Here is a 14,198-nt window from a genome sequence, read left to right on the forward strand (position 1 = left end):
TAAAAAATTAAAAATAGGCCAGGTGACGGTGGCACAACCCTTTAATCCCAGCACTCAGGAGACAGAGCCAGGCGGATCTCTGTGAGTTCAAGGCCAGCCTGGTCTACATAGCGAGATCCAAGACAGGCACCAAAACTACACAGAGAAACCCTGTCTCCAAAAACAAATAAACAAACAAAAAATAAATATAAATAAAAAAATAAAAGAATATCTTATTTTATAATAAAAGCTATCTTTTATTTTTTAATAGCATGACTAATAATAAAATGATAGAGGAATTTCTAGGACAAATGAGAAATAAATCATTATAATTTTATAGGGAACTTATGAAAGAAAGAATTCATTGGGGTTTCCAGTTTCAGAGGGAGTCCATGAGCAGCATGCAGGCAACCAGGGCTCTGGGGCAGTAGCTGAGAGACAGAGACACAGAGACACAGAGAGAGACAGACAGACAGACAGAGCAAGCAGGGAATGGTGTCATCTGAACCAGGTCGCTTTTCAGTGGCAGGGCCCCCTCATGAGGAGAGCCAGGGATAAGAAGAGAAAGAGGACACTAAGCTGGGATCAGGAAGTCTCACATAAGCTGATGGCTTATGACAAGCAAGCTTATTAAGAAATACAGCACCTTATATACTGTTTGGGGGAGACGGGATACAGTCAGCAGAAAACTGTCACATAATGGGACACAGTCAGCAGGAAGCTCGTCAAACACTGCTGCCTAAAGGGAGCACAGGTATCTCAAGTGCATCACGAGCACACATCAGCCACTGCACTGATAACTCCTGTCTCTCTAAGGGGAAAAGCCAAGGTCCCAGGAACGAAACATTAACTACTCCAAAGCCCGGGGCCCCAGCCTTCCAAGTCTATCCTACCTCCCCCAACCCCCACCCCGGGCAAGGACACAGAACTAAGTGCCTTTCGTCCTTTCATGGGACCTCTGAGAAAGCCCTGGGTCCACTTGGCTCTCAACGATGGCAGGGCTTTTGAAACCTCAAAACCCACCCCCAGAGACACACCTCCTTCAACAAGGCCACACCTCCTATCTTCCCAAACAGTTCCACCAACTGGGGACCAAATATTCAAATATATGAGCCCATTCAAACACCATACTGAGTAACCGTTAATATCCTTTGTATAGGAGAAGACCTAAAAATTGGCAGATTTTTAGACCAGATAGGTAACTTTATGAACAGAGACTCTCAAGGGTGAAAAAAGATTCATGTACCTAATAAAGACAGAAAGATGTTCAATACAGAGTTAAGCAAAAGGAAGTTTTTTCTCACTTCACAATGCAAAGAATTAAACAAGTGATGTGAGACTTCTGGGTAAGATGGTGGGTTAGAAGCCTCAGCAGGAACTCGGGAGAAGACAAGAGTGACGAGAATACAAAGTAAGCTGTTATTCTCATGCACATACCATAAAAAATAATAAACCACACTAGAATAATAACTAAGCAAGAGAGGAAGAGAGGAAAACCAAACACTACAAAACCAACCAAACGGCAGGAATCAATACACACCTTTCAATAATGACTCTGAATGTCAATGATTCCAATTTCCCCAACCAAAAGACACACATGAGTAGAGCTTGAAGCAGGAACCATCTATTTCCTGCCTCCCAGAAACACTTCACCACAACAGACAGACAGACATCACTGCAGGGTGAAAGGAAGGAAAGAGAATTCCAAGGAGATGGACACAACCAACATGCAGTTGTCTGTTCTAGCACCTAAGGAAACAGACTTCCAGCCAACTAGCAAGAGAGATAAAGAAGCCCACTGCGTACTGACTGGAGGGACACTCCGTCATGAGGACACACCGGTTCTAAACGCTGTCCCAAACACAGGTGTACCCAATTACATACAACGAGAAGAACGTATGTACAGTTCCGGATTGACCCCCGAAACAATGGTAGTGACGATTTCAATATTCCACTCTCGCCAACTGACAGGCCATCCCAACCAAAAATAAACAGAGAAGGACCCGAATTAAATGGCATGATGGATTAAATGAATGTAACAGACTTTGAGAGACAATCCACCCCAGCACTGCAGATCACACATTCTTTCAGCAGCCCAGGCAACTTTTCCTCAACTGTATCATACATTAGGACACAAACAAAGCCTGAAGCGGAAATAATTCCTCATCGTCCATCTAATCACAAGGGAGTGGGATCACAAATCATCAGCAAGGGAACCCCAGAACACACACGGACTAGGGGAGCTTAAAGAAAACAGTGACAATGAATGGTCCTTGAACACATCAAGAAGGAGACTAGAGGGCTGGGGAGATGGCTCAGAGGTTAAGAGCGCTGCTTGCTCTTCCAGAGGTCCTGAGTTCAATTCCCAGCAACCACACGGTGGCTCACAACCATCTGTAATGAGATCTGGCGCCCTCTTCTGGCCTGCAGGCAGAACACTGTATACATAATAAATAAATAAATGTTAAAAAAAAAAAGAAGGAGGAGGAGGAGGAGGAGGAGGAGGAAATTAGAAACGGGATCAAATACAAACGGCAACACAGCATGCCAGCCCTGTGGGACATAAATGAAGGCAATCCTAAGGTAGAAGCTCACCACTCTAAGTGCCTACGTTAAGAAAGCACCCCACACAACACTCAACTCCAAATCAATCAACATCATTGTAAGACGCTGACAGACAAGAAATGGGAATTTCTTCAATGCACTTGAATTCATAGGCAAAGGAAAGACTTTCTGAACAGGACCCCAGAAGTACAGGCATTAAGACCAGCAACTGGCAGAGTAGACTCCAAGGAACTTCAAAGGTTCTGTATAGCAACAGTCACCAGCATTGGACAGAAAAGGCAGCCTGCAAAACAGGAAAAATCCTTTACCAGCTCTACATCCCACAGAGGGTTAGTATCTAGAATATATAAAGTTCTCAAAACATGAAAGAGAACAAATAACCGGATCAAAATGGGGCACAGAACTAAACAACTGATATGATACAATGGCTGAGAAACAGGTTTATATGTTCAATATCCTTAGCACCGGAGGAATGTACAGCAAAACTACGTTGAGATTTCACCTTACCCCAGTCAAAATAGCTCAGATTAAAAAATGACAGCAAATGCCGGCGGCATGAATGTGGAGAAAGGGGAACCCCTAGTCACTGCTGGTGGAAATGCAAACTAAGGCAGCCACTATGGAAACCAGTGTGCAAGTTCCTCAGAAAGCTAGAAACAGACCTACCACACGTGTCACATGATCCAGCTCTGTAACAGGGCAACAATGGCCCTACCAGATACCACAGACCAACACATAAAAATGAGATTTTATTTAGCTGTAAAGAGAAATGAAATTTGCAGATGAATGGATGGAACTGGAAATATTCCGTGAGAGGTGACTCTGACCCCAAGACAAGTGTTTCCTCTTCTGATTTGTGCATCACGGCGTCAGGTTTTTAGATCTGTTTGTGAACCAGATGTCTACAGAGACCCAAAGTGAGAAAGGGGCCATGGCAGGAAGTGAAGACGCCTTAGGTGGGGAGGGAGAAAATACGTGATGTGAAAGAGCAGAGGACCAGGTTTAAACTGGAATGGAGGGCGGGAGGGTAGGAGGGAGAACTAACCAAAACCAAAGGTTTCTGAAGAAGCCACATGGAAGCCTGCTCTAGAAACTAACTTTAAAAAAAGGCCTGGCATTCGCAAAAATCATCCTAAAGACATCTCACAGATTATTATTAGTGAAATGTAAAATGTTATCACACGACGGAAAAGGTAAACTGGCAGTTCCTATCAAAATTTAAATATGCATATGCAAAAGTGAAAAATTAAGGAAATAAATGTATATATCCCTTAATTAAAAAAAAATTCTCGTAGCAAACTATCCTACAGAAGGGTCAAAGAAGTAGAGAGATCAAATGATCAAATGTAGATGCTTTTTAGTACTAGCTAAATAAACTATAGACCAGGAAACCCTCCACACAGACCTAAGGATCTCTGTGCCTTGTCACTGACTAACCACATTTCAAAACTTAAAAAAGCTCTCTCAAAAGAGAAACTTAGAGAACAAATAACATCTAACTATTCAAGGCACACACTTAAAATGTCATTTTAGAGTTCAATTTAAAAATTTTTAACCCTATTATACAACTTAATAAGAAACAAAGTCAGCAATAATGTCAATTAAAGGAAATTTTAGCATAAAAACACTAGAATTAAGCAAAGGGGCACTTAAATTAATAAAAGCTATAACCTACAATTAAAATATAATTGTCAAGAAATTGACACAAATGAAGCATTCTTAGGGCAAAAGGAATTTACATGAGAAGTGAAAACAGGATGGACCTAAGGATCTAACTATTTCTTTAAAGCTTTAGAACATTAAGAATGTGAAAGATCTGAATGCACAGTTATCAAATACTACATGTTATAAGATCATATTCTTTGCAAATACATTCTGAATATGCATCTAGAAATGATACATATTCAACTCATTAACCATGGCTGTTGCATTCTAAAGAAATCCTTAAAGAAGTATCTCAACATCCCAATCAAACAGATCTCTCTCTCTCTCTCTCTCTCTCTCTCTCTCTCTCACACACACACACACACACACACACACACACACCCCGTCATCTCTTTTGCTAAATCTTGGGAAAAGAGAGGGGGCATGGTTTGTTGGTTACGGTTTTGAACCTGGACAGCCAGCACCTCTTTCTGCACAACAATCATTTCAGAGGGGACAAGACCCTGGTCACCCACTCACATGGAAGCACTGATTCTGAGCCATGCGCTAGCAAACCCTGGGCTCACAGCAGACTCAAGGAACACGGGCAGAGCAGGCACCATGACATCATTGACCCAGAGACACAGACACACACAAATCCAGGAACTCCAGCTCCCATCCCAAGAATTGGGGAAATCACCTAAGTTCCCCAGTAAGAGCAATCTGGGTAATAAGTGACAGTGCATTCACAGGGCAAAGAAACATGGACAGTGTATTCCAACATGGAAGACATCAGAGGACTCCTGGGAAGAAACAGAGGTGGTACATTTAGAGCTGTCCCCAAGCTTCTTCCCCGTGACTTTGGATTTTCTAAAAACACTACGATACAAACTCTTTTTCCCCCCAGAGGGAAGAAGCCAGCCACCAACTTTGTATAACGATTTCTAAAGTGTTTTTTTGTTTGCAAATAGAAAATATAAGTTACCTTTCCAACATCACATTTTGTGCCTTCATTCACCATCCCTGGATCGGGAACGTCTGAACCAAGCTGGAAGTCCACACCCCAGCATTTGGTGCCTCGACTAGGTGTCTGAATGATCGCTGGCACGATTCCAAACACTGGCATCTCCTGCACGTTCTCACACTGAAGCTTCCCGCACAAAGCGTTCCTATCGAGCAAGAGAAATAACAGAACCGTGAAATGCATCCAGTGGACACCCAAGAGAACTTTTTACATTTATATGTAGTCCTGTTTGCTGTTTGGGGCTGAAGGAGGTCTCGATGGAAAGTCTCCTGAAGCAGCAGGGAAGAGATAAGTTGGCTGTGGCTAAAACGCAGTCAGCGGGTAGAACAGCAAACCGTGCCCAGGTGTGTCCTTCGCCCACTCCTTGCCCTCTTCACTGCCTGTCTATGGCTCAGCATAGTCTCACTAATCACGTTGTTGACAGATATGATGTTTTATAAATAGGACTGCATAGGAAATAAGACATAAATGCCAAATAAGTAAACAAATATCAAATAAACAAACAAAAGCCTTAAGGGAATACAGTGTATGTACTGAAAGAGAAAGCATGACTTTTGGTTGTGAATGTACACATATACACATACACACGTGTGCAGTCACACACAGGAAGAAAAACTAAGGGACATCTCTGGATGAGAGGATGGTGGGAGAGAACGATGTGCAGGACAAACAAACGTTACAACCGATCACTAGCACAACACCCCCAGTGCACGTGGTCTCACAGCAACGCTTGGGAAGAGGTGCTGCAGCTGTCCGCATCTCACAGGAGAGAGAAGAAGGTGAAGGATTCTGCCCAAAGTGAGAGCCTTGAAGCGGTCACACCAGAATTCAAATTTACAGACTTGAACTGCAAAGGCACATTTCTTTTGTGGGGAGGGGGGTTTCTGGACAGCCCTAACTGCCCTGGAGCTCACTTGGTAGACTAGGCTGGCCTTGAACTCACAGAGATTCTGGGATTAAAGGCGTGCGTCACCACTGCCCGGCTCTAACGCACTCTCTTAACTCCTGCACTAGCCTTGCAGTACGGTCAAAATCCTCCAGTGGGCTTCTCGGGATGTTAAGTTAGATAAACACAGTTTCAACATCCTCAACAAGATGCTCCAGAGGCTGTCAAACAAAGAAGGCTAAAAACAAGGACGTGTGTCGGCTGCGATGGTATACGCCTACAACGTCAGAAGTCTGAGGCCAGCCTAGGCTAGAAAGCACGGCCCTTTACAAAAATACAAGGGAAAAAGGAGTGGGCTCAGTCCACCAAACTGCCTTCCAGGCTGTACTAATCCCCCTACCCTAGGTTTTATGTCAGCTCATCCCATCATTCATACTAATTCTCAGCCTGTCTCCCATACCACCATGCTCTCACTCAACAAGGACTCAGTGGCCACCATATTCCAGGTATCGTGCTAACCACAGAGGGGAAATGTGTCACCAGGCCTAGTCTAGTAAGGAGAGGTGACAGCAGAGATAAAAAAATAAATAAATAACACTATGGCAAAGGTTCTAGAAGAATGTTCTAGAGGTAATGGTGAAAATGATAAAAAGAGTGATTCATTAAGACTTCATCCTGAGATGTGTCGGTGCCCAAAAACAAATGAAAACATGTAAAACAGAAGTTAACAGAACTAAAAGGGAAGCAGATCCCCCTGGACTCTCTCGGTGAAGAGGCAAGTACATTCAACAGCCCTAGGAAACATTCGATTAAGACAATTAACCAGCAACAAACACAACCAACACATACAACAACTCAGGGTGACACTTGATGAAACAGAACAGTCTCCCCAACAAACCACATGCTAGGTCATGACGCACAACACAGCAGGAGCTGGGCGTGCAGAACATGCTCTTTTTTAAATTATCTTAGAATGCACTTATTGGTTGCATGTGCATGTATGGGGTATGAGCATGTACATGTTGTGTGCTTGCTGGGTGTGGACATATGGAAGCTAGAAGTCAACAATGGATGTCTTGAACTGCCCTGCCCTTTGTTTTTTGAGAGAGGGTCTCTCACTAAATCTGGAGCCCACTGGTTGGCCACTGGTCAGTGAGCCCTATGGACCTTCCCATTTTTGTGTCCCCAGCAGTGGGACTATTTGTATGCACTGCTGAGCCTGGTTTCTGTGTAAGTGCTGGGGATCTGAACTCAGGTCTTCATGCTCACACACAAGCACTTTATAGACAGAGACCTCTCCCCAAGCCCCAGGACCTTCTCAATGAGATTAAACTAAGAAGTGAATTTGGAAGTTAAACAATAACTCATGAGTCAATGAAAAAAATCATGGTAAAGACTAGGAAATGTTATTGTGGTGGTTTGAATAAGAATGGCCTTTATAGACTCATATATACTTGAACGCTTACACACCAAAGAATGGTACTATTTGAAAGGATTAGGAGGTGTGGCCTTGTTAGAGGAAGTGTCACTGGGGGGTGGGCTTTCGGGTTTCAATGCTCAAGCCAGGCCCAGTGTCTCTCTCTTGTCCTGCAGAGCAGGATGTGGCTCTAAGCTATTGCTCCAGCACCATACCTGCCTGCCTGCCTGCCTGCCTGCTGGCATGTTCCCCACTATGATGGGCACAGACTCACCCTCTGAAACTGTAAACCCCTTTAACTCTTTCTTTTATAAGCTGCCTTGGTTCCGCACACCAGCAGACTGTTACTAAGTCAGGCAGTGTGACCGAACACTTCTGCAGAGTTAAGGAGCAAGAAGAGCACACAGAGCCAGGTGGCGGTGGCGCACGCCCTTAATCTCAGCACTCGGGAGGTAGAGGCAGGCAGATCTCTGTGAGTTCGAGGCCAGCCTGGGCTACAGAGTGAGTTCCAGGACAGGCGCAAAGCTACACAGAGAAACCCTGTCTCGAAAAACCAAAAGAATAAATAAATAAGTAAATAAATTTTAAAAAGAAGAAGAGCACACGGGCCACAGCAGTCATGCTGCCGCTGCTGAGCCAACGCCACTTTCCACAAGCCGCTGAGCTCAACCAGCGGCATCACACAGTATTGCAGAGTCATCTGCACTGAGTGAAATGCCAGTGTGGGCTTGCGCACAATAGAGACACAGAGCAGGAGGAACCACACTGGAATGATGTACTCCCATTTATGATGCTAATTTTATAAGCAAACATTAGTTATAAAAATAAAGCGTTCTACATTTACTTATTTGGTTTGTGTTTCTACGCATGTATTCCCCTGCACATCCCAGCCCCTGCACAGGTATGTCACAGTGCATGTGTGTGTAGGTCAGAGGACAGCTTGCTAGAATCCGTTCTCTCTATCTACGGAAGAGGTTCAGGAGATTGAACTCAGATGGTCAGGCTTGGTGATAAAGCACTTTAACCTGCTAAGGACTCTCGTCAGCCTACAAAAATAACAGTTTGACTGCGTCACTTTAAATGCACATAAGGCTAAAACGAACTGATGGAAGACCCGGTTGATACTGTACGTGTCTTAGATGCAGGATTGAGGAAGGCAGTATTTTACTGCAGGAAGGAGGGATGGTTTCAGTCAGGAATCTTACTGTAGACTATGGATAAACAAGAGACGGTTCTAAACCCACTGGATTGGCAATGGGCACACAAAGGGATGGATTGCTTCACCAGGCCCTGCTGGACATGTTACATGTGAGAAGTTAAGCATTTGAAGCGGGAGGAAGGCAGCGGTCACAGGAGCAGGTACAAAAGACTCCAGTCCTCTACACCCTTGCCTCCACTTACCCAGTGGCACACTTCTTGTACTCACTGCCGGAGAAACCACAGTTGCCAAATCTGTCACCTTTAGAGTTCACTTCAATGAAGCAATCTTTTGGGGCAGCCTTGGCTTCTGCAATAGTCAACATTTAAAAAGAAAAGAGTTACGGTAACTTCACTTAGAAACAGAAGTATTCCCTGTGACTCTTCACACATCTGTAGGGACTACTTGCATACTTCTACGAGTTTCAGGCTTTTGTTCTACACTTCATACATAACAAAGATAGGTAAAATCAAGGCTTAGCTTGTACAGAAAAGTCTGGACTCGAGTACTCAAATTCTATAACCAATGCCATTAAATTATTATTACAATTAACACTCATGCACGGTGTGAAAATTAGTATTATCGACCTGACTGGACTAAGAAGGACATAGGTTATAAAGCCTGCCTGCCTGTATCTGAGGTGTGTCCAGAGCTCTGATCTTCTGGACTCATCAATCCATTGATAGGTTCATATTATAAGATTATTGGGAAATAGGGAAAAGTAAGGGGCAGGATCTAGTTGGAGGGCAGGTCACTGGGGAAGGGGGGAAGGTATATGCCCTTGAAGCTGTATCTTGCCATGGCCCCTCTCCTAAACCCTTCTCTTCCTATCTCTATCTACCACGAGGTAGAGAAACTTCTCTGCCACACAATTCCATCACCATGATGATCTTCAGATGTCCATGGGGCCAAACAAACACAAACTGAACCACTCAGAAATCAGAAGCCAAAATGTATCTTCCTTAAATTCTTCTCCTTAGGTAACTGGTCACATCTATGCAGCAGTGACCAGTTCGTGCAGTAAGACACAGCTTGAAGTGAGCCCACTCTCTGCTCTCACAAACCCACCACTGCTCCAGCTACATCAGGTACTGCCAGATGTTTTTAATTGTACATGGATGCTTACGTTAGAGAGAGAGACCTACACCATATGACAAAGGTTTGACTCACTCTCATTTTCTTACATCCTTCTCCTTCCTAAATAAGATCCCCTTTCATCTCGCACATGCCTGATGCAAGGCTAAGTCAGTTTTAAAGAAGACGTGGATGACAGAAGGTAGAGTCCCAGAGGAAGAGGGCAAGGAAGAGGAGAAATAGCCAGAAGGCTGCCCAGGAGAAAAGTCCCACAGTGTCCCCATCCAAGTCCTCAGGGGAGAGGAAAGTCACTTTTCCAGGTGATATACAGGGAGGGGCTGAGTCAAATCTGCTGTTCCTGCTGACTGGAGGAGAGAGGAGAGTGATGGGAGACAGAATTCTGGGAAGGAAGGCTCCCTGTACAAACTGTTGGGGTCAATAATCAGCCATGGCAATCTGGGCAATGTGTGTGGAAAAGCAACATTCCTCCCCAGGGGACTCAATCATGCTCAGCTGATGAAAAAATGCAAGGGGGCAGCACAGTGCAGCCCAGGGGATGGGACCCCAGTAGCACCACGGATCATCAAAATGAAGCCAACGGAAGGCACCACAACCCCATGTCTACTGTTTTCCAAAAACCCTGTCCCAGCCCCTGTGACCACATGGGTAATTCTACCAAGGGTTGACACAGGAAGAGAAGAACAAAGCCTTTCACAGCTGGCCCAAGGGAAGCTTCACCCAAGTGAACAGCTGCGACCCTGGAGACTCCTCCTGGGACATCCCTAAGGTACACGTTGCTGTTCCCTTACTTGGAAGGAGAGATGGAGGAATGCATGACTGAGGTGCTTGGGCCAAAACAAGCAATCGAAGGCAGCCTCACTCTGTGACCTGAAGGCAGCCTCTTTTCCCAGCCCCTCCTGACATCACACAAACACACCGAGTCTCTGATATGGCGCTATTCCGGGAGGATGAGCCAGCACCTGGGTACCAGGTAATCACACTATTCCGTCTCTATCACCGAAGGGACAGTACTTTGTGCTTCCGCAAATACACACCACTTACTTTTCCCAGTACCGGTGGCTGAACGTAGGACCTTGTGCACACTAGCCAAGTGCTCCACCACTGAGCTATATCCCAGAACTTTTTTTTCCATTTGAGACGGGGCTCACTAAGTTGCACAGGCTGGCCTTGAACTTGCTCTGTAGCCCAGGCAGATCTTAAACTTGCAATCCTCCTACATCAGCCTTCTCAGTGGCTGGGATTATAGGCCTATCCATATCACTAAGTATAATATTTTCCTTGCACGAGAACAGCTTATTAGAGCAGCAAAAATTCATCTTAGAGACTCAGAAGGACTGGAACAACATTTCTTCAAAGGGCTATATCTGCCCTGAATTAGCTCTAACAAATGATACCATGACCACAGCTCGGCACACAGGTATTAAGTGGTGGAAATGGGAGTGGCCTCATCTATTATGCCCCTAGTGACTCACTAGCAAAAATATGCTTCCTGGTCCCATGACTTCATGCTCTGATACTTTAGAGGTCTGAGTGTGCAAAGAAGAAATTCCTCCACTGGATGTCACAACAATGATTCCACTGGAGTGGGACTTACACCCCACACTCAGTTATGCTGGGCTCTTCCTACTTCTGAACTAACAGAAAGAGCAAGTGACTAGATGACAGATCCACGTCCCTACGTGGAAGCAAGAAGAGCAGGCCTGGAACACTTCTTAGTGTTTATTGCAGCCTGTCACAGCGAAATCCAGCAAAGCCACCGGGCCCAGGCCCTTCAGGAATGAATGTTTGGGTCACTCCACCAGTGGGAGCTATAACCCACAAAGGCACATACTGGTGGCAAAGGGAATACAGAATGGGCAGTGTAACAGCATAATGCAGACTGGAGAGCCGGAAGTGCGAGGTGTGACCTTGGCGCAGCTACAACCCTGAGAACTGCCACTGTCATCGAGCTCTTGTTTCATCATGAGGAGAACTGTGACGAAATGCTCTCACTTCCTTCCCTCTCTCCTCCCTTCGTCAGGTGCTGTAACAGACACCTGATGGTGGGCTTGGAAGAGCACCTCTGGATGAGGCTACCACTTCACCGAGTAGAACACAGCAGGCCACACTCGTGGACAGGTTTCAAGCAATTCACTTCACATCTGAAAAGAACAAACTACTGACCAGGAAGAGGGGAGTTTTTCCAATAGACATCAGGCTGAGATACCTGTGATGTTGCTACCATTGGAACTGAGCTGGAACACCAGCGCCTTCCGGGTCCTGAGCGGAGTAACGTCATCAGCGCTACTGAGAGCAGAACTGCATGAGTCAGTTCATCCTCTTTATTTTCATTTGTGTGTGTGTGTGTGTGTGTGTGTGTGTGTGTGTGTGTGTGTGCATGAATCCCATTAGCTCTGTTTCTCTAGAGAACCTGAACAATAAAAAAAAAAAAAACCAGCCCAAACTGAAGCCAAACAGCAACACCCTGTTTCGATTTCTTTAAACAGATTGGAATCAGTAAACAGCTGATGCCTGTGACCATTTCAAGGCAACATCAGAATAGTGGCCAACTATTTGCTATTCAACCAATGTAAGTACTTGGCAAACTCACTCAAAGGAGAGAGAGAAAGCAGGGAGGTAGACAAGGAGGGACAGAGGGGTGAGGGAGGGAAAGGAGAGAGAATAAGAATGATGCATCCTAGAGAAAGAGAAGAGCAGAAAACCAATTGTACCTCACAATACAGTTCAGTTCAGAACAGCATTAGCATGGCTGCTATGCAATACATCAATACTTCTCTGGAAACTACATTTCTCTACAATGAAGAAGGAAGAATAGAAAACGATCATGTGTGCGGACGTGAGTTGTCAAGGGCTGAAAGAAGACAAAGAATGAAAATTCTCATCTTCCATAAAAATAAAGAAGCAGGGGCTGGAGAGATGGCTCAGTGGTTAGGGACGCTTATTATTCTTGCAGAGGACCTGGGTTTGGTTCCCAGGACCCACATGGTAGTTCACAACCATCCATCCCTATCTCCATTTCCAAGAGATCTAATGCCTTCTTCTGACTTCTACAGGCACCAGGCATGTACCTGGTACACATACACACTTGCAGGCAAAACTCATAAAAATAAAATAAAGCAATTCTAAAGAATAAGAAGAGCAGCATTAGAGAGAGGCTATCTAAGGACCTGGAAGTGCTGGGCATGACACACACACAGCATGTGGAAAGCTGCGACAGACAAAGGACTGTGGGTCCAAGGCCAGCCTGACCCACACAGCAAGACCTTGCCTCAAATATAAATGAATAAATATACATATAAACCTTAGAATGAGTAACAAAAAACATTAAAATCATAGACTACATACCCATCAGTATAAAAATTGAAAACAAGGAAGTGGGAAGATGGTTTAGGGGGTGCGGGGCTTTGTCATGCAAGTGTCAGGACCTGAGTTCAAATCCCCAGAACCCACATGGAGCAGTTCACATCTATAACCCTAGTGCTCTGGTGGGAAAGTGGGAGGTAAGGACAGAGGAATCCCAAAAAGCTCAAGGGCCAACTAGTCTGCATACACACACACACACACACACACACACACACACACACACACACTCACATGCACACCCATACACAAAGACACACTTAATACACTCAGGGATGAGAAACTAAATCAGGGTCCAATTAACTAACAGAGTACTCTAATATGTTGTGATATAAATGCATCAATACAGATGGATCACAGGGACATTTTAAGCAATGAATGCAAACATCAGACCCATAGAGCCTCTATTATTAAAACTAGAGGCTGAAGACACAGCAAAGCAATGGTGTGCTTGCCTAGCATGTGTGAGGTTCTAGGTACAGTCCCCATTACCCACCCTTCCCTAAAAAACCTGCGCGTGTGCTCATATAAGTAGATACCGTGTGTTATAGGAAGTGGATAGAGGGAGAGGAGCACACGGCATCAACTGATTCATTAGACATGTGACATTCCTAAGCATGATGAGGACCCGAGAATCTCATCAGTAAAAAACCTAACGCGAACAGATGACGACATCAAACCAATCAACTGAAAGGGTCTTACTTGAGCCAAAGATGACCTGACACTGTGCGTCGTAGTACTGGCACATGCCATTGTAGCAGTAGGCTTTGCTATTCTGGCACGGGTATCCGTTCTGAATGAAGACGTCCGGCGGACAGAACTGGGAGGAACCATTGCAGTACTCGGGGACATCACACTCACTGGTTTTCCCTCTGCACATGGAGCCTCCTGGAAGGAACTAAGGGAGTGAGATTCCAATTAAAAAGGAACATCAGGATAATCTCCACAAATTCATCAAATTTAAAACCACGGTGCATGTACAAAGGTTCCAGCAACAAAGATTACATCACCCAACACAAAAGTGAACAAA

The 14,198-nt window shown here is 44.8% G+C and overlaps 1 protein-coding gene across 1 annotated transcript in view; it reads right to left on the minus strand.

The window, feature by feature from the left end:
* The window catches only part of Adam9 (ADAM metallopeptidase domain 9), an 82,349-nt gene that overhangs the window by 16,285 nt on the left and 51,866 nt on the right, over nt 1-14,198 (minus strand). The window contains exons 14-16 of the mRNA XM_036209386.1: nt 13,871-14,066; nt 8,917-9,022; nt 5,174-5,357 (exon numbers count right to left, since the gene is read on the minus strand). Of these exons, the coding sequence (XP_036065279.1) occupies nt 5,174-5,357; nt 8,917-9,022; nt 13,871-14,066 (486 nt within the window). The remainder of the gene's footprint in view (nt 1-5,173; nt 5,358-8,916; nt 9,023-13,870; nt 14,067-14,198) is intronic.

This window comes from Onychomys torridus, chromosome 17 (genome assembly GCF_903995425.1).
Source record: "Onychomys torridus chromosome 17, mOncTor1.1, whole genome shotgun sequence".
Lineage (NCBI taxonomy): Eukaryota > Metazoa > Chordata > Mammalia > Rodentia > Cricetidae > Onychomys > Onychomys torridus.